The sequence below is a fragment of the Tympanuchus pallidicinctus genome, unplaced genomic scaffold, assembly GCF_026119805.1.
Source record: "Tympanuchus pallidicinctus isolate F22 unplaced genomic scaffold, pur_lepc_1.0 scaffold3, whole genome shotgun sequence".
Classification (NCBI taxonomy): domain Eukaryota; kingdom Metazoa; phylum Chordata; class Aves; order Galliformes; family Phasianidae; genus Tympanuchus; species Tympanuchus pallidicinctus.
In genome coordinates this window covers 83,376,642-83,396,624 of record NW_026294747.1, presented here as the reverse complement: position 1 = coordinate 83,396,624, position 19,983 = coordinate 83,376,642, and the positions used below count along the sequence as shown (strand labels likewise).

Here is a 19,983-nt window from a genome sequence, read left to right as displayed (position 1 = left end):
ATCTCAATGTGTCAAGTATACAAAACTGTTTAACTTTCTACCAACTGCCATTAATCATATCAAGCCTTTGCAGTTCTTAGTGAAAGCTAACTCAGTAAACATGGAGGAAAAAAAAGAAAAAGGAAGTCTGTATATGAAGAGCAGAAATACCGATGACTTCATTTTTTCTGGAGATTTACAGATTTTTTTTGCAGCCTGACAAAAGGTTCCAACTTCACCTGAGTCTGCTGACAATCAGCTGTCTTTAATACCAGAACCAGAATAAATTTTCCAACCTTCTTCAATCTGAATTCACTGTGGGACAAAGCACATGAACTTCATTCCTCTGAAAAAGCCTGCTTTCACTCCATTTGTGAGAAAGTTCTGATTTAAAAAACACGCTTTTTAAAATGTATTAAGGTGATGTAGTAAGCACTACAAGCATACCAGTAAAACCACCTACACTTCAGCTGAGAACACCCAGCTTGAACACCAAATTCGTAGTGGGCACACAGATGCATCCGTAGACATGCAAACATTATGTCAGTATTTTCATCAACATCAATCTATTTAAGGATCCGTTTGCTTTGGACATTTGTCTTTTAGTTAGGTTGCTCTGAAGCTTCCAAACAATAGACCAGTGTTTATTTTCCACTATGTATCATAGAATGATAGAACGGTTTGGGTTGGAAGGGACCTTTAAGATCATCTAGTTCCAACCCCTTGCTATAGACCAGGTTGCTCACAGCTCTATCCAGCCTCTCCTTGAATGCTTCCAGGGTGGAGGCATCCACAACCTCTCTGGGCAACCTGTTCCCAGTGTCTCAACAAGAATTTCTTCCTAATATCTAATCAACATCTACCCTCTTCCAACTTAAAACCATTTCCCCTCTTCCTGTCACTACTTGCCCTTATAAAATGCCCCTCTCCAGTTTTCCTCTACTGCTTCATCCACCTATTCTCAGTAACCTCCGCTACAATTCCAGGTAGCAATGTGTGCTCTCACAAATAGGCAGTGACATTCTGCTCCTTTTATAGGACTTCTCATAGCCCATACTTTTTTTAAATGTTTCTCTTTTATACTTATTTTTTCTCTTAAAAGACTCACTTTGAGATCTCAAACCATGCAGACACCTAGAACAGAGATTTGCAAAAGCAAGCTCTTCTCAATGAAACATCTATGAAACATCACTGGCTTACCATACACACAAGTCATCTTCCAGAGCATGGCTGCTCTCACATAGGTGGCCTCAAGTTGCTCCTACTCAAACACGTCCACTCACCAGAGACAGATTATGAATTCACCTTATGTTTTTTAAGGACTGCAAAGCTTTTGTTTAAAAAAACAAACAAACAAACAAACACAAACCCCCTCCAAATATACCGAACCAATACAAAAGAGGTGGTATCAATGCACTATAACAAGATTTCACTTGTGCTTGTGAGATAAGCTTAGCTACAGCTACTCGAGATTTTGTAAGCATAAAAAAAGGATCTACCAGGTCTACCAACTGATATACACAATGCTGCTATAGCAATAAAAGAATACCTTGCTGAACCACCCAATTTTAAAAGAAAAATAACATAACCTCAATATGAAAATCTAAGATTTTTGTGAGTTTTAATAAAGTTTTATGTAAAGGCTACAACGAATGAAAAGGTTTTGACAAGTTGAGAACTGCTCCTAAAAGAAAAAGTTAGCTTAGAATAACGATACGTACCCTTTGACAGGTACAAAAAAACATAGGTTTTCACACTTGTGTGGCTCGTGTGTTTTTCTTTGTTACTCATTAATAATTTTATGATTGCTGTACTAATGAAGCTTCAGGGAAGTCTCAAGAATAGAGCTGCTAACCCAGCTCCACGCAAGGAAGGGTTACATGATTGAAGCAGCTGCTCAAGCCACTGTTGCCCACCAGCAGCCCAAAGCCAAGCACTTTGCTGGGCTTATGCAAGAGCAACTCCTGAGCTACATTGGTGGCTGCATGATTTCAGACTAACCCATCCCCAGTGTGACACCTCTCAACAAACTCTAAGACCAAATTTAAAGGAGTGATCTGAAGGGGGCATTAAAGGACTGACGCAAGAAAAAGGAAAAAAAAAACAAGAGAGAAATGAGCTAAGGTTAGTGAAGAGAAAGTCAGAGAAGACCAGATTTTATCAGTTTTGCTCGTAATGCAGCTACCAGCTACTGTGAAAGGAATTCTTCCTTTCAGAGCCATTGTCCATTGCTTATTACTGTAGACTGCACTTGTGTTACTGACAAAATACATAATTTTCATACTATTTAAAAGCGGGCAAGCTAATGATTCACTAGATGATGATACATTTAGAAAGCATAACTGTCCGATTTAGAATTTCTACTTTTTCACTTAGAAATGAATATTAAGATAGAAATACTGTAAAAGTTTATGGGTTTTTTTTTTAATTTATATCTAATTAGCTTTCACTGGAAATAAAAACAAATATGAAATGTATGGTTTTTCCTATCAACAAATAAATGTACTATTTAGTTTCCAAAATCACTCATGTTTCTAGCCCAAGAATATACTGCATTTCTTTGTGAATGATCTGTGGAAAATTATTTTCCTCCTTAAAAACCAATGAGCAAAACATGCCCAATTCTTTTGGATAAGACAAACTTTATTTTGTACCACAAGGACTGCTCTGAAAGTAACATCCATTATTATGTGTAAAGTAACAACATTATTATGCTAGTCCACGACATCAGAGGCAGATGTCAGTGGAACGGCAGTAAGGCTGCAACAGATGGCAGCACAGGGGCAGCCTGACAAAATGGCGTCTGACATGGGAGTGTGTACAAAGCAAAGGTGTGGAACTGAATTTCTCCATATGGAAAAAATGGCACCCACTGGCATTCACCAATGCGTGCTGAATGTTGATGGAGAACAAACAGTGGATGTGAGCACAGTAAGGTGGTGGGTGGTGCATTTCAGCAGTGGAGACATCAAGAGCAGGTCACTTTTGCCAGTGCAGATGTTCGTGAGTGCAGCATGCAGGCTCTTGTTCATTGCTGGCAAAAATGCACAGCTAATGGCAGTGATTGTGTTGAAAACGAATGTTTTGTAGCTGAGAATTCGCTCTGTCTAATAGTGGTGTTGTGCTCTTTGTCAATTCCATGAAAATAAACAGGAAATTAATGCCTGCTATGTATTTTTCTTGAGTACGGGCACCACTCAGTGCCATAACTTTTTTTTTTTTTTTTTAAATAAATACGTAACATTCAGCTTTCATTACATCACACTGAGTTTTAAAGAGTAAGGCATATGACATAAATGTGAAAAGGAAAGGAAGGTATTTTCTAGAACTATTTATAGTAATCCAGTCGCACTGAACTGATGGTATTTCCTCCTGTACTGAAAATGTAGACAGCTGCATACAAAATAGATAGCATCAACTTTCAATTTACACCTAATGCAGAAAATAGTACTAAATCCTACTAGTATGGAAACTTAATATTGCTTTCAGTTTACAATTGGAACGAAAACTTTACTGTGACCAAATTTTGCAAGTAACAATCTGTATGGATAACCACATATTTCTGTGGAACATATTCGCATATAAAAAACTACTAACAATTACACTCATTTTCTTAAGAATAAAATTTTAGCATTGGTAAAACATTTATTTCAATGAAAGCACTTAGATACAAAATAAATTGTTGGCAGAATGAAGTTGTTTTGTATTTTAATTAAAAGAAGCTGTAAAGCAGAGTTTGTATAACACATCGTTTCTCCCGAATGTCTGGAATCCAGCCAACAGCTATTGGTTTCTCTAAGATTTAAGTCTTCTGAACAGCAGAAGTTGAATTCTGAACTGGGAAAGGTAATAATTTGCATCATGTCTTTGATAAGTTACGCTTTTTCTACCTGTCTACCTACTCATTTTAAAATTTGTTAGCTTTAGGGTCAAAAGGGCACTCTAATTTACATGGACAAACTAATCTAGTGACAGGCCACCTGAAATTGGTTAGTTCAAGAGTAAATTAAAGCCACACTGGGTCCCTTTCACATTTCTTCTCATGTTCCAAAGCATTTACAAAGAATTCAATTCCAGTGGTTGCATCATGTACAATATTTAAAGAAGGCATTATCGTGGAAGATACTGACACACCTCAATACATCCTAGTATGCCTATTGTGAACACCAGAAAGAAAAGATGTTGTGACATTAGATCAGATATTTCATCTTTTTCAGTCTTTTGCTCCTCTGCTTACATATTGTTTGACTGTTCAAGGATCCCCCCTAGAAGATCTCACAGCAGCAAGTCTGAACTGTGGAACTCTGGTTTGCTTCATTACCTTTGAATTTACCTTTGAATCTTTTCAGCTTTTAAGACTGTGCTGAATCCTTCTCCAGTGCATACGCATATTTTAATTTAGACTATTTCTTCAATTCACTGTTATGAAAATAGTTCATTAAACTCAGATTGGGAACTAAAAATCATAAACATATGGCTCACTAGAAATATTCTGTTGAGAAGCAGGTGGTACACATGCAGCAAAATTTTAGTAATGTTCCATGAGAATCAATTCCACAATGTAGTATTTCCTCCAAATTTTATAAAACAGGAAAATAAAGGCAAGAATTATCCCTCCCATGCTAAGATACAGCCAGACTTTAGGAGAAAAAATGTAACCAGACAGTCAGTTTAGAATAAACTAAACATAACAAAATCTCTCCCATCTGAATGCTGTTTATTCAATTTGTATTTACTCAAGCTATTCAATACATCTACGTTGAAATTAACATAAAGATCCAGGACATCTGGATGTTTCAACCATGACTGTATCTCAGATTGTTGTCAACACTGAAAACCTCAAGAGCTCTACCAACTAAAATAATTGCATGTAAGGCCAATTTGGAACAGTAAGAAGGCCACAGACATGACCCTCAACATGCACACCTTCAGCATTTCAAGGAAATCTACAAACTGTACCTAAACTTCTTAACAAACCTCTCAGAGAAACGTCCATCATGCTTAGCTTTGAGGTGCACAGTAAGTACAAATAAGATATCAATACATGACTCCATTTTAGAAGGAAAACTATTTTGTATTAACTAGTATGCCAGCAGAATGGAAGGAGTATAATTTACACATACATAGGTTATATACTTTCCTTCGGATAGGTTTTTGTCTTCAAGTATAAAATCTAAGACTCTTTTATCTATAATAAATATCTATAATAAATCTATAATACATACAGCAGAAGCTAGAAATATGTAGAAGTAAACAGGATTTAAACAACAGGCTCTTTTGCACATTTCTGCCTCTGCCTGACTAGCATTTAGCATCTTATGGTCACGTTACTTAACTTATTTAAATACTTGCCCATTTTACTACACAACTAGGTCTCCTTCAGGTGATTTGATTTATAATTCAGAATACGCACCCCAGTTAGCATTGCTGGGTGTTGTGAAGGGAAGAAAGATGGACAAGATTCATGCCATGGTCTACTCTGGCTTGCAGATTATTTCCAGATGCACTTCATATTATATTGATCTGTTTAATTACCTTGAAGAATACACTCTCTTAAAAAACAATCTTCCTGTTTATTTCAACACCGGTTCTGTTCTTCTGAGTGGTTTAACAGCAACAAAAACTATCTGAGACATAGAGTAAAAATAAGAGTCAAACAACTACTCAACAGTACACCAGCTATCATCTGCTTGCAGAACAATTGGTACAGTGCATGGCTCAGTTCTTTCAAAAGTGGTAGAAGACACAGGACTCCTGCCTGACACATTAGGTGGACATGCTGGCCCTTAACACTCCAAACAGCACATAAAAGTACCTAGACTATTTTAAGTCACACAGACAGACAACATAATTAATTGTAGGTTGCTCTTCATTTGGCAAAGATAATAGACTACAATTGAGGAAAGTCATCAGCAGGAAAGTGGAAAGAAAGGCTTTAAAGAGGCCCTAAAAGCATGTTCTTTATATCTCACTTCAAGCTTGATCTTCAGAGCCTAGATCAAAAGTGCTGGGACACATTCTCACCAGAAAGGTCTTAACTTCATAATTCATTCTCTGCTCATTAAGTTCATTGACTTTAGGTACAGAACATAAGCAAACAGATGTCTTATGCTGTCAGGAATGTGCTGATGACTTAGAAAAATGTAAACCCACAGGGAACAGAGGATTCAGAAGTTCCACTGAAACCAAAGGAGGGTGAGGGAGTAGAAAGATAGTAGACAGCACTTAACACATATGACACCTTCTGAAATCAGAACACAAAAGAATAGAGAGAACATCTTCAGCTTTGAGTTGATTCACCAAATCTAGAGAAAGGAAAGAAAACAAAGCCTTTCTTTTTCAAGAGCAGCTGTTAGGAAGGTAAATGCATAAGACAGGGAGCTGAAAGATATTTGTGCTTAATGTACCTGCTGCTCAATGTGAGCTCGTGTTGCCTAGCCAGTAAAACGTACCAGGAGAATATCTGGCAAGCACAGCGAAGGTCTTTTAATAATGGAAGGAAGCCTGATTCTATTTAAAAACAACTTCCACAGTTGTCTTTAAGCTCCAAGTTTCAAAAAGCAATACATAGAGGAATAAAGTTTATTGAACATTTTATATTCTGAGGTTCTTAATAATTTCTTCAGAACAGAATCAAAATGTGCTAGACAGCTCTTATTTCTTTATTTTCTTATTTAAACACCAAAGATGACCCCTCTTCCTTATAAGCCACATTGTCAGCTCTAGTGCCCACGGAGAGGAAGAAGGTCCATGCTGGTTGGGTCACAAAACCAGTGGCAAAGGGAGCACAGAGGAACTCTGCTGCTTGGAAGTGGTGCCTGCTACCCTCCTCGCAGCAAGGCTTATTTTAACCAAGCTTTGATGGATAATAAATGTGTTCACAGCTGTGACAAGTTGAAGATCATACGTCTGGGTGATACGCAATTATTTTGCTTAAAGTTCTCCCCCTTATTACTCCTAAAATTTTCTTAATATTTCTAAAATGTTAATTTAGTCTAGTAGCAAAGATCTGCGAGTATAGAATTTGACTGCAGTTCAATACTATTTAAAATGAAAAGCATATTATAACAAACCATGGCTCATTATCTTCATGCAGTACACATTTTGCTATCAACAAAAAGATTAGAATGAGTACGATGTCTGGAAAGGCATATCCAAAACAATAATCTAAAAAAGCAGCTGTCTCAGAAGCCACAAAATGCATTAGGGATCTAAATTCATTAGCTGTAGCTTCTGCAGATGAAAACAAGCATCCCGGATCTGAGTGGGAAGCAGCTTAACTCCTGCCTTCCCATGCAGCACGCTCCAAGCACAATGGGCACCTTCTCTTAAAAAGAAAAATGGGACCCTAGAGCAAATCCCACCTTCTCCCCTTCATCTTCTAACCAGCCTACTCAAGATGCAATGAACGTTAGCTTTGGGCTCCACAGCCTGAAGGTATTCTCCAGCTCCTGTTCATCACAGGAGCCCTCCCAGTCAGCTATGCTCACACTTGCTTGAGGTACCTTTCTCCCTCCCATTTGAAGCTGGATCTGATATTCAGACAGAAAGGAAAAGGTGCCTGGAACAGAGTTAAACCATCAAATGTAATGCTTACAAGTTGGCAGCAAGCACATGTCTCTTTGTGCTATTTATGTTTATTTTTAATCATCTCCATTAAAGAAAACAAAAATCAAAGAGCACAACAGACACAGGGTAGGGAGTAGACACCAGTATTCCATTTTCCTTACTCTAAGGTCACTGCAATTCAATGATTAATGCAGCGTAACAGAAGCTCATATATCTTGCACTATTGGAGTAGAATCACTGTGCAGCCAAAGTAAACAAAAGTGGTCCTTCCAACTGGACTGTTTCACACTTCGATGCTAGAAGATGTGCTAAGCCCATGCAGAACTAGATTTTGAGGTTGTTGGATGAACGCTCCAATAAGCACAAGTATGCATTTCAAGAAGAACATTCTGTAACTTCAGGTTTTGTTTTGAATCAAGTAGACGGATGTGCCTGACATACAGTGCTTTGACTCTGACAATTCAGCTCCACAGCACACCAAGAACACAAGCTTTCTCCTTTGCTAGTGGGTCATCTTAGGCAAATATGCTCAAAACATTTTGAGAACTGGATTTCAGAAATGCTGAATTCAATTTCTTGGATTGGCCTTCCCTAATTTTGTATAATGCAGTGCACAAGTTGGAAACTGCATATGGTTTGCTCCTGGTTCTCAGCTCCAGTTTACAGAGCAGTAAAGTGGGAGAAAATTTTTATAAGTTCATAGCCAGTACATACAGCTGAAATTTATATCCAGTTCCCCATCCAAATGAAGGGTGTGCTGGTATGTATATTTAATATCCATGTTTTAAAATATAATTCTGACTGCTTTCTACAATATCTGTACTAATGCTTTAATAAGGCAAATCTTCCTTAGAAACAGCATTCCAACACTGCAAGACTTAAACTTGAAATAATTCAGGAGGAATTCAGGCAGGTTCCCTTTAAAAAAAAAAAAAAGAAAGAAAAGAAATAACTGAATTCCCATTCTCTGCCTCTCAAAAAAGGGGAAGAAAAATCATGAAAACTGAAAGAAGAATAAAAATTAATCCTATGGGTTCTAAGTTGTTCCTCTCCCCTACTTGCCCTGTAATAGGAAACCTAGGAGCTTGAGCTCCTCAATAACTGCATGTCTGTACAGGTCTCAGTAAAGTAAGCTTTAGAATGATACGGTCTATCAGACCAAATCCTCTCCCTGCCCCCCACTCCCTTAAGGAAAATCTCTGCGACTCTGAACATTTTAAGGAAGTTTGCCTGCTTTCAACTGAAAAAGTGAGTTTATTTTACATATGTAATGGTAGTCAGATGCTTAAAGACTTGGTCATTAGTCTGGAGGCAACTGGAAGAAAAAAGACAGACAGACACTATGCCCACCCTCCCCCGCACCCCCCCCTCCGATCTCCCCATCAAAGCAAACCAAAAGACACCCTCACAATTGATAGTACTACTTTGAGCTCCCTCTCCAGTTTGTACTCATTCTCATAGACAATATTAAAAAAAAAAAATAAAGAGAAGAGTAAAGGAAAGAGTGAAGTGATCGTGGGCACCCATCCACCATAAAAATAACTGCGGAACAGACATCATGCACCCTAATTTATAGGGGGGAAGTGGCATGAAAAAACTGAAGCACATTCAGCTGCTCGAGCAGTGATCAGAAAGCACGCTGTATTTTTGGCAAGCACCAAAGATGTGTTATGGCAAAAGACATAACACTGAAGTACAAAGGGAGGGATGTGTGTAAAATCAGCTCGGCATAACGTTTCCTTCACAGAAAATTAACATTGATTAACATCTGTGTCAGGCTGAATGACTTCCATCAGACAGAGACTACAGACACAAATACAAGGGACCCATTTGGAAAGAAAGATCTCTAACTATGCTGTAAATTTCTAAAAGACAGACTTTGATCTGAATTTATCATTTGCCAGGATAGCAACTTAGACTCCTGCAAGACATTTTCCACCACTTTGTTTTTCAGTTATAAGTTCATCTTGGCTGTACCTGCCTGTAAGTTCATCTTACAGCCTCTCGAGTCCAAGTCTGATTTTCATATCCACCTTCAATACTTTCCTTTGCATCATAAAGCAAAGAACTTTTTACTCCTAGGAGGGATTTAATGACCAGTATAAGTTGGGAAACAAAGTTTACAGTCGACATCTGAATATCCCTACTTTTGTGTTATATTTTGCTATTCTAGGCAGTCATTATTTTTATTTCTTACATTCCAACCTCAGATTGCTTTAAGAATGCATTACAGACCAACTGACTGAGACACTACCTATAGGAGTAAAGCTGTCAGAACTCAGGTGTCAACAACAGTCACAAATACTATAAACAAAGGTTAAAGAACACTGCAGTGTCTACGCAAATACATCATTGCAGAACAATCAGGTCCAAGGAATGCCTTGATCTTTCCAGAGAAGTTTCTAGTGGGGGAAAGAGGGATTAAGAAAAATAAATAAATCAGGAGGAAAAAAAAAAAAAAAAAAAAAAAAAAAAAAAAAGGATTTTCTTCATCTGTATATTCTACTTCCATTGCTATTTACAAAAGCTTTAAAATCAGTAGGGTGAAACCTCTCAGGAGCATTCAGGAGACGGGCATCCATAGAAAGTGACTATTATACATCAGCTTGCAAGGCAGTTAATATGAAAAACAGGAATCCAACTCCAACCAATATTTTCTTAGAGGGCTAGCAGCAAACTGTCAGATGCATGTGTGACCTCAAAACAACCTTTTGCCAGATGCCTCTTTAACCTCTTACAGTTACATCAATTTCTAAAGAGATTGGTACATTTTACCATTTTCCTCTTTTGGTTATGCAACTTAAAAATATGTGCTTAAAAGACTGACTAAAAATGCTTCATTCTGTGCATTTTTTATCTACCTTAAAGCTCCAAAATAACAATTTCAAATACACTGGCAAATATTTGAACTTTTTTTTTCCCACTCCAGAAATAAAACTGCTATAAAAGTTGAACACAAGAAGTCTTTAGCATTTTTGGGGCCAAGAGAGTATGAACCCTAACCATCAATTTCAAAAAAGCATTGTTTTAATGTTGTTTTAAATAAATGTTTATCATTAAAAAGTAGGTTGAATAACCTACATTTAAAATGAGTAGAAGCCAACACAATGATTCAAAATTTGCCTGCATAGAAACATTTAAGAAAGGGCATTTTGGTAAATTTAAGTCATTTACAGAAAGACTTTTTTTGCAAATTTAAACTTTAATGAAATATAATACATGTCATGAATGTGTTTTCTGGGGCTCGGAGAAAGCATAAAGACAAATGTAATGGAAAAATAGGTCGCATACACTGAAGTGCTAAAAATTCTAACGTCTGACTTGTGGCTGAGATAACTATTGGAAAATCTGGAGGAACGCAAATAAGCAATTAAAAATGCTCTGCCAGAAGAAATCCACATTTTGATGAAACAGTAAAATGGAAAGACTGCCAGTACTGCACAAAATCTAGAAAAAAATATATATTTCCTTTGAGAAATATACCTCCTTACACAGCACAACAATGAATTTCAGTTGTTCTGTAACCCAGTTCCTTTAATCTGCATAAGAGATGCTGACTGAGTTCACTCAACCAAATCACTACTGGCTTTCAGAATACAATCAACACATGCTTTTCAACAGTATTAATATAGCATGAAGCTTGTGCTCCTAATTATTCATGTTTTTGCATTCTGTTTTTCCCCCTGCTGTAAAATATGCAAATTTACTTCTTTGTGTTATTTAGGTCCCACATGGGCCTCAACAGATCAGCTTGGAAAGAATTACAAGCCAACATCTAGATACATGCTGTCAACACTTCAAGCTTCATTATTTTTATTAGACTGGAATTCCATTATAAATTTGATATTAAGCTTTAAAAAGCTTTTTATACATCTGATGAAAACCTACAGTCTAATAAAATGTTGTACTGATAATTACTATTACTCGACTTTCTGTGTGTGTGTGGGCAAATGAAGGAGAAAGAGAAAAGCACAACTACGAGATGCAAGAGAAATCACCACCTAGTGGTACTACTGAAAAATGCAGTTTGTTTTTGTTTAAAATCAGTACCCAAGAGAATTAGTTTGACTTCATTACTGAATGAAGGGTAGCCATTACCTCCTTATGCAACTAAAGATCAGTAACAGGAGAGGACTGTTTCTTCTCTTTCTGAATTCTCCCACTCCCTTTTCAGTCAACTCTGACTGAAAAATTCAGTGCCCAGATGAGCTACCACCTCTTTTTTTCAATATAGAATGCAGAAAGCAGTGATTTGAAAAACAGGTTGTTTAATATAATCAACACACGCTCCTCAACAGTATTAATACAGCATGGCATGCACTAAAACATTTACTTACATTGGCATAGGCTAATGCATATATTCTTTAGAAATATATTAGAATTCCCCAAAAACCTCAGATTGTCTCAAAGTTAACATTAAATATTTTCAAACCTTCACAAGAAAATGAAATGGCAGCTTGCTTATTGGAAAACAGCAGGGTTAGAAATAGCTACACAAACACTAAATGCAAAAAAAAAAAAAAAAAAAAAAACCAAAAAAAAAAAAAAAAAAAAACACAAAAACCCTTAAACCCACCAATGCAGAAAATAAAAGGACACTGAAACCTTCTTTTCTCCAATGGGCACTAAGCCTTGTGGATTTCTTAAATGTAACAGCATATTATTTTAAAATACTGCAGCATTCCAGCCTTTGTGACTAGCACCACTAGAAGCTCCTTAAATATTAATGGCAAAACAGTGTAAAGATTCACAGGATTCTACTACAGATTACTATGAAGTCACAGAAAAACCAGCAGCAGCAACATTAAGGTCTTACAGATCTCTTGGTGCATTTCCTCCTTGAGGTACGTGCATGCAAGAGAAAAACCAAACAGGTATGTGAATTGCACTAATCAAGCAGTAGGGATGCAGTCCTTAGATTCAGAAGGGTCAGTATATCATGCTTCCTTTTCAAAACATACTTAATTCTTGAAGATTTTAAAACTGCAAATTCATCTCAGAAGTTCTTCCAAATATACAGAGACCTACATTATTGACATTACCATATAAACAGTATTTTACTTATGTACTTACACGTCAGGAAACAACTAGGTGTACTTTAATTCATGACAATATATCCAGTTCTTACACAACAAAAAGCACCCCAAAGAATATCTGTATGTGTAACATATTAATGGAACACAGAAATGGACGGCGGAGGGAACAACACATGAACTGCTCTTCAGAAAAACAGAGCCAAGATTTCCAGAACTAAAGACTGACTGGTGTTGATCATTTGACTTTTTCATATCTTCATCACACAGCACTTCCTGATTAAGACCATTAAAGCTGAGCTTGGTCACTGCCACTAGACCTGCTCTGCTCTCCTTACTCAGGCAGCACAGCACAGTGCCTCTCAGAGCTGAGGTCTCTGCCTCGGCCTGTCTGCCCTCACATCACCTTCCCTCCCCTGCAGGTTCACCTGCCTTGGGGTGCAGCTGCCCTTGCTGCTCCTGCACACCTGGCTTGTTTCAAATTTTGCTGGAAGAATAATCAAGACCCTGCACATCACCATCTTAAAATATACCTGAAAACAAAATGAACGTTGAACAGTAGTTTTGGAAAAGCACATCCAGGGCTCCATCCAGGACCACCCAGAACTCAAACCGTATCTCTGAGAATAATGTTTGCAGAGTTTCTGATTTGCTCACCAGAATTACATGAAAACAGCACTCCCTCAATTTTTCAATGCCTGATTTTTGACAGAAATCACAACTACAGATCACATGCATCTTTGTTAACTGATGAGAGATTTTTAACTGCGTTTAAAACCAACACACTAGCATTAATGTGTTTTCTTCCACACAGCTACCAAGAATCAACAAAATGGATGGTAGACTGGAATTCATTTTGCAAATAAATTGTAATTTGATTATTTCTTGATAGGTCTCTCTGAGACTTTTAGTAGGGCTCCTGAAGGCCCTCAATTAATGGTGCATGGTATGAAAAACCTTGAAAAGGATTTGTGACAGGCAAGCTTCTCCTGACTACAAAAAGCTCCTGTGGAAATCAGAAGCCAACATTCTCTAAAGATGCATTTTTTTCCTCTTTTCTCTCCATGAAAGAGAAGCAAAATGCTTCCTCTCTTCTCCACAGAGTATTAGTGAACAAGGCTGTTGTTTTTTTTCTTTTTTTCCTTACATGCTTCAAATGAAAGACTGGGTTTAGAAAACAAACTGAATCACACAACATTTAGCTCTGACCCCCAGTTAAGACTGTTTGTTCACTGCCTAAGGCAATATTCACACTTATAACTTAAAGATGCAGTCATAAGAACAGCTTTCCTATGATTACTACTAAGATAAGACTTCAGTACTGATGTTCCAGAATGCTTTACATCTCATTTTGAAAAGTTTCAGTATCTCCCATCCAAGCAATAAAAAACAAACTAGGAGAATAACTATTCCTAGACAAAACTTCTACGTAAGTATCTACTTGGGTACTAACCTATAACTCTGCAACTGCTTCTGACCAGCAGCACAGTGACATGCTTCACTGACAAGACAGGCAGTAATTGTTCTGCCAAGTAAAAGTTCAGATGAAAAGACTATGTGCTATCTCATCACAGCCTGCAAAATTAACTGCTATTCAAGAGAAAAGAAATAGTAAATAGAAATAACAGAAGACTCATGCATACTTGATAATTCTTCAGTTTATGTTTAAGAGATTACTTTAATACGGATTTACAGGAATAAAGTTTAAGTAGTCACTGACAGTATGTCAAGAAAAAGGAATGAAGCCAAGTTAAGTACAAAACTGGGGTGAACAGTTGTTGCAGATGAGCAACCTTTATATGCAGAGCTCTCTTTCTGTTGCAGAATTTGAAACTCTGGTCTCCAATCTTTTGGGAGATGATTGTGGTCTCTCCTTTAACCCTTCCACAATGCAAGTGCTGGAATTATTTAACATAGTCATCAAAACCAAGGTGAGTAGACAGGTCCATATGAAGAAAATCCAGTGGAAGACAACTGTTCAACATAACAGTCACATATGTGAAACTGGATCTATTTTAACAATTGACAGCTAGCTGCGGCTATTTGTTTTAAGAACATGAGTAAGTTATCCTAAGAATGAGCTCTAGTAGTCTCACACTGTTAGATTTTGATAACTCAGCAGCTCTCCTTACTTCAGAATGCTCATATACCACTTACATAGATTCCTATAAGATTCCTCAATATAACTCAGTTAATCAGAGCAACAGAAATTGAACACTGATGATGACAGTTTTACAAGGAGAAAAATACAAACTTTCAGAAGAGGAAGAAGAAAAGGATCAGTTACAGCACTACAGCAATAAATTCTGTTTCTCCTGTGTGCTTGAGCCATCCTACAGAACTTGTGACAGAACTTACTTAATGGTGTAGATTTAGCCTGGCCACAGACAAGTACACTTCAGATTAAGTTTTGAATAACAGAAAGACTTGGAAAATCCCAAACTGCTTAGTTTTCCAACTAATCAAAAGTCATATTCTGAATCAGAACATTCACCGTGTGACTGGCAATACACAGACACCTCTTGCCTTCTAGTTTAAAAAGACTTTGGGGATAACATTAGAAGGAGGGAAGTTAGAAGCTGTAACAAGATATTCTCTCTGCAACTCTAACCATAAAGTTAGTAACTCTGAGGTTTCTTGTTCTGAAAAGAAATAATGTTTCATTGTTTAAAACATGAGGGGAAAATAAGAAATTGGAATTTCCATGATCTTCAAGAAGAGCTTGTACCTATTAAAAATAATAATAATAATGTGCAGAAATAAAGCTTTAGCTATTTAGTCTGGAATAGTGTAGGCTTACTCGTGGAAAAGCAACAATTCTGAGTTGTTTTTGTTACGGCTTCTTTTAACTCTTTTCTCTTAGTCTAAGCATCTCAAAGACCTTTTTACACTCAAAGATTACAAGAATCATTATATACAGAAGCATCACTTACCCACAATAACAAATCCATCTGCTTCTCTCTCTTGCACTGTAATTTTCTTTGAATCTTGACCTTTCCGGAAGAAGCTGAACATAGTCTCTTTTTCTCTTCTTCTAGCTTGTTATCTAGAATGAAGACAATTTACGTTAAATACAAGACAGCAGAATTTAGCATAAAAAGTTCATACCACCCCAAATACCAAACGCATGGTATTACAGCTAGATTTGTATTACCAGATTTGAAATATCAGGCATTAGCATGTCAGAGTTCCTTGCTGGTACAGCAATTGACATCAATAAGCAAAAAGTTTAAATTACTAAAGGGTTTTTTGTGAAGAATGGAATAAAACCATTTAAAACAGACAAACAACTTATCTTCCTAATGGAAAATTAAAGAAGTAAACTCTCTTCAGCATTTATTAAGCACCTTTCCATATTCTTTTGCGTTTTTGAATTGTTGTTAGACAAATTTTCCCACCAGAGTTTGTTCTCAAGGTTTTAAACCCTAGAGCCCAAAACCTGATCCTACAGGAAATGTAGTTCTATAACATAGCAGTACTTTAATTAAGCAAATTACACTATATTAAGTGTCTGTGCACCAATTACAAAAGCACAGATAAAAAATAAAAACATATACAATAATAGCATAGCATCCATTTTCATTTTTCCAGTTCATACCCTTACATACAGCTTAATACTTGGGAATATTCCCCTAAAAGAAAGCACAATACAATGAAGCAGCTTCTTCGGAACAATAAGCCGTTCTTATGATAAGAACCTGCCCAACAGACTGTAACTATGACTTCACATGAGCTGGAACAAAACAGGTAAAGCATAACAGTAATGGGATAGTGGCAGCCGTAAATGATTGTGCTCAGTATCTCAGGAAAGCAAGATTTGAAGCAATTTTAATAGCTTAAAGACAAACTCGTCTCGAAAAGCCTCACAAGCATTAGTCAAAAGACAGCCAGATGGGCCAGCTATGAAGCACACCATATATTTGGATAAACCAAAAGACATCCTACATAAATTACCTAATTATTCTGAACATTTAAGATGTAGAATCAAGGAAGGATCATTCCTTTAAATAAATAAATAGAACACAGAGTTATAAGAAAAGTTTCATTAGCAAGTCCCACTTCAGCAAAAACTGAACATCAGAATCACATGAAGTATGCATTTACAGGTTTGACTTACATCACAGTACAGCATCACTTTCTATTTTCCTCACAACATGCACCACCAAACACAGTAACCAACTCTCACCATCTCCTCCAGCAACAGCAGCTCCCATCTACAGAGCTGTTGCAATGGAAGAGGAAAGCAGCACTGCCCAGCAGCCACCAGCCCAACATCTGCTCACTTCCAGCTCCCTGAGAAGTGCCCAAGCAGCACCCTGGGCAATGCAGAGCCACACAGCAGCATGTGAACGGACTGGCTAAGAAGTGCTGCATCAAATAGAAGTAAAGGTAAAGAGAGGTGCATAAAGCTTTTCTCTACTGAAATACCAATACAAAATTGGCAAAGTCAAATAAAGCAACTTTGAGTCCGAAGCAGAGTTTGAGGAACTGAATCCTGACTTATTTTGAAGATATGGATAGAGAAGGGGCTGACAATCCGACAGGAGTATATAAATCCTAATATATACACCCAGGAAGAGTCAAGTCTAAAGAAAAGAGGTATACTCTAGAGATAATATTATCTTAAACTAAATATAAATAAAAAATAATCATCGTGAGTGAACTATAGGAAACTACAATGCTAGCTTTTATATTTAAAAATTAAAAAAAAAAAGGATTAATTATTTGCCCAAATTCCTCCCTTCCCATCCAAGTATTCGTGATCCCATACGCAAGACTCGTTGTGCCCTGCTCAGTGACCTGCAGTAATTTTCTTCACAAGCAGCCCTGACTATTCACCACGTATGAACTGCCCCTGCTCTGCTGTTACAAGCATATCAAATCCTTCCATGGAGCAGAGCATACAGAGTCCTTTATGAAGTGTAAGCATTGGCTTTCAACAACGGTATATAAATAGAATGTGGTCAATATAAATAGAATGTGGTCAAAACCAGCAGTGATTCAAAGCGTGGAGTGATACCTCTGAATGAAACTCAGAGCAGCCCAGAGGCCGGCCAGCTACAGCTGCCTTACGCTGACGCAGTGGAATTTCTATCAGTCAAATAAACCACTCAGATGCATGCAAGAACTCCCCAAGTCAACCAGCCTCAGATATGCAGTCATACGAAAAATGAATGTTACTTATGTGCATTTGATTCTTCTGTGCACATTTCCTTACCTTAGTGTGTGGAATACTGGTGTTCCAGTCCCATGGAGGTTACACAGCAGAAATCCCCTAATTGCCTCCTTTCCCCCACACCCAAGCTCAACACATGGCGCCAGCAGCATATTCCTTTTTTTAGCCCTTAGGGAATAAGTCTTCTCCTGCTACCAATTAGGGCTGTCAGCCCCATAGCTCAAGCGGTAAAAACCTGTGCTGCAATGCTCAGGAGTCAGGTTTCTGCTCCAGTGATGTATGAAGGAGAGGCAGTTGTGGAGCAGTTTTAAAATGCAATTTTACCTTCTTCCCAAGCACACAACAACAAGAAGAGAAATCAACTCAATGTGTAAAATCTCACAGGTAGCTCTGGTAGAGACTCCGATTGCAGGCAGCCACTTCAAGAGCTGCAATTGCTCCGTTCCCTTCTTTTTCCTCTCTGACATCTGCATTATTTTACATTTTTCAGCTCTTCCAAACAGTGATCTCCTTTCACTATTACTCACACAAAGTAAAGCATCTTACTAAGTGCATACATCTACACAACAGTGTTGTGCAGGAAAATATGCGCTTATCAGCTTTTAATTCCTGCACACATAAACATCAGTGCTTTAAAACAAACGAACAAATAAGACTGGAGGCATTTCAGTTCAGAGAAAATGAGCAGTAAGTACAATTTGATACAGCCAAATTAACTTTACAAGCACTTTCACAGCCTGGATTTTTTCCCCCGTCGCTGACAGAAGGCAAACCTTTTCTGAGTATCCCATTTTTTGTTTCCTGTAAACCTGTAATGCCCTCAGGTCTGCATCAACGACTTCCCTTCTTTCAGTCTCTATCCTCAACACAAAGGTTAACCTTAAATAAGAGCTCAAAAAAAAAAAAGAAAAAAAAAAAGAGACAAAAAGCAGAGGCATATAAAGCGAGGCTTATATATAGGAGAAGGATGGGCAGCACTGTGATAGCTGTGATCTTTGCTCTCTTCAGAATTTTATCAACTGTGATACTTCAAAAGTGAACATAAATCTCTCCAGCAATATGAAACACAGACGTGAAGTTTCCTGAATTACATGTTAAAAACAGAACAAAGAAACACCGAATTGAATGAAAACACACGCGTGCTCTTGAAGATAAGAGCACTGTTTAAGCACTTGCAGAGTCAGGCTGAGTCTTACTACTCGTAGATAAGATGAGGCTTTATTACACAAAAGCTGAGAACAACCAATTTTGGCACAAATTTAATTTCAGAGTAAAAAAATCACCTTCAATGTTTGGAAATTTGGATGTATGGTCATATGAACTAGAGAGAAAAACACATGACATCTTTGCTTTTAAAAAGCTGTCAGCACAAAATCAGAGACAACACACCCACTATTCAGAGAGTGCCACATTCCTTGCAGTAATGCCTCCAATGTAGCACACCACTTTCCTCTTTCCAGATGGGTTTAATTTTATTTCTATAGGAGACCTGAAAATTGAATTCACTGACTAGAGATAAAAATTTCCCTTGGAGGGAATATGCAGTTCCCTTCTCCTCATGTTTCCCCCTCAACAGAGAAAAAGGGACATAATTTTTCCTTTCTCCAGTCTCATTGTTGGTAGTTGAAAAAATAACTCTTTTGGCATTGCTTCAGTCATTAGCAAGTAACAAACTGTGAAGTACAGCAATTCTGTGAGACTGTAAGAAATATTTTGTCTTTATGTGAGGCTCTGAGAACAGACACGGCTCTGGGCAATGATGAGTTGCAGAGCTGCACACAGGGATTAATGTATGCCTGGTACACTTTGTCAGTCTGCTTTGACAAGAGGTATGGGAGACCTTTGAGCCAAACCAATATATTACATCCAATAGGATTTTTGTATATCTAAGGATCCTAACCTATTTAGCACTACTTTTTACCATTTTCCTGCATGTTCACAAGTAACACGAGATGAAAGGTAAATTAATGATTAAAAAAAAAAAAAAAAAGACGCTTGGGAATACAGCAAAGCAGAACTGTGATGAAAATACTGGTGCTTAGATAGATGATGAAGTGAGGTCAGAAAAGATACAAAGACTGATTTTAAAGAAAGAACCAGAATAATTTCAAAGCCAGTTGTCTAAGCTGTAGAACCCACAGAAAGAGAAAACGAGGTGGCATCAGAGCAGTTCTCTCATCTATATGAGCATTTGCTGTGATAGACTACTAAACCAGCAAGAAAATG

The 19,983-nt window shown here is 37.4% G+C and overlaps 1 protein-coding gene across 2 annotated transcripts in view; it reads right to left on the bottom strand.

The window, feature by feature from the left end:
- Positions 1–19,983, bottom strand: part of UMAD1 (UBAP1-MVB12-associated (UMA) domain containing 1) — an 86,830-nt gene that overhangs the window by 65,475 nt on the left and 1,372 nt on the right. For both annotated transcript variants that reach the window (XR_008209683.1, XM_052696444.1), the window contains exon 2: positions 15,515–15,627. Coding sequence is in view for 1 of the 2 variants with exons in the window: in XM_052696444.1 (XP_052552404.1) it covers positions 15,515–15,596 (82 nt within the window). In the remaining variant the exon portion in view is untranslated. The remainder of the gene's footprint in view (positions 1–15,514; positions 15,628–19,983) is intronic.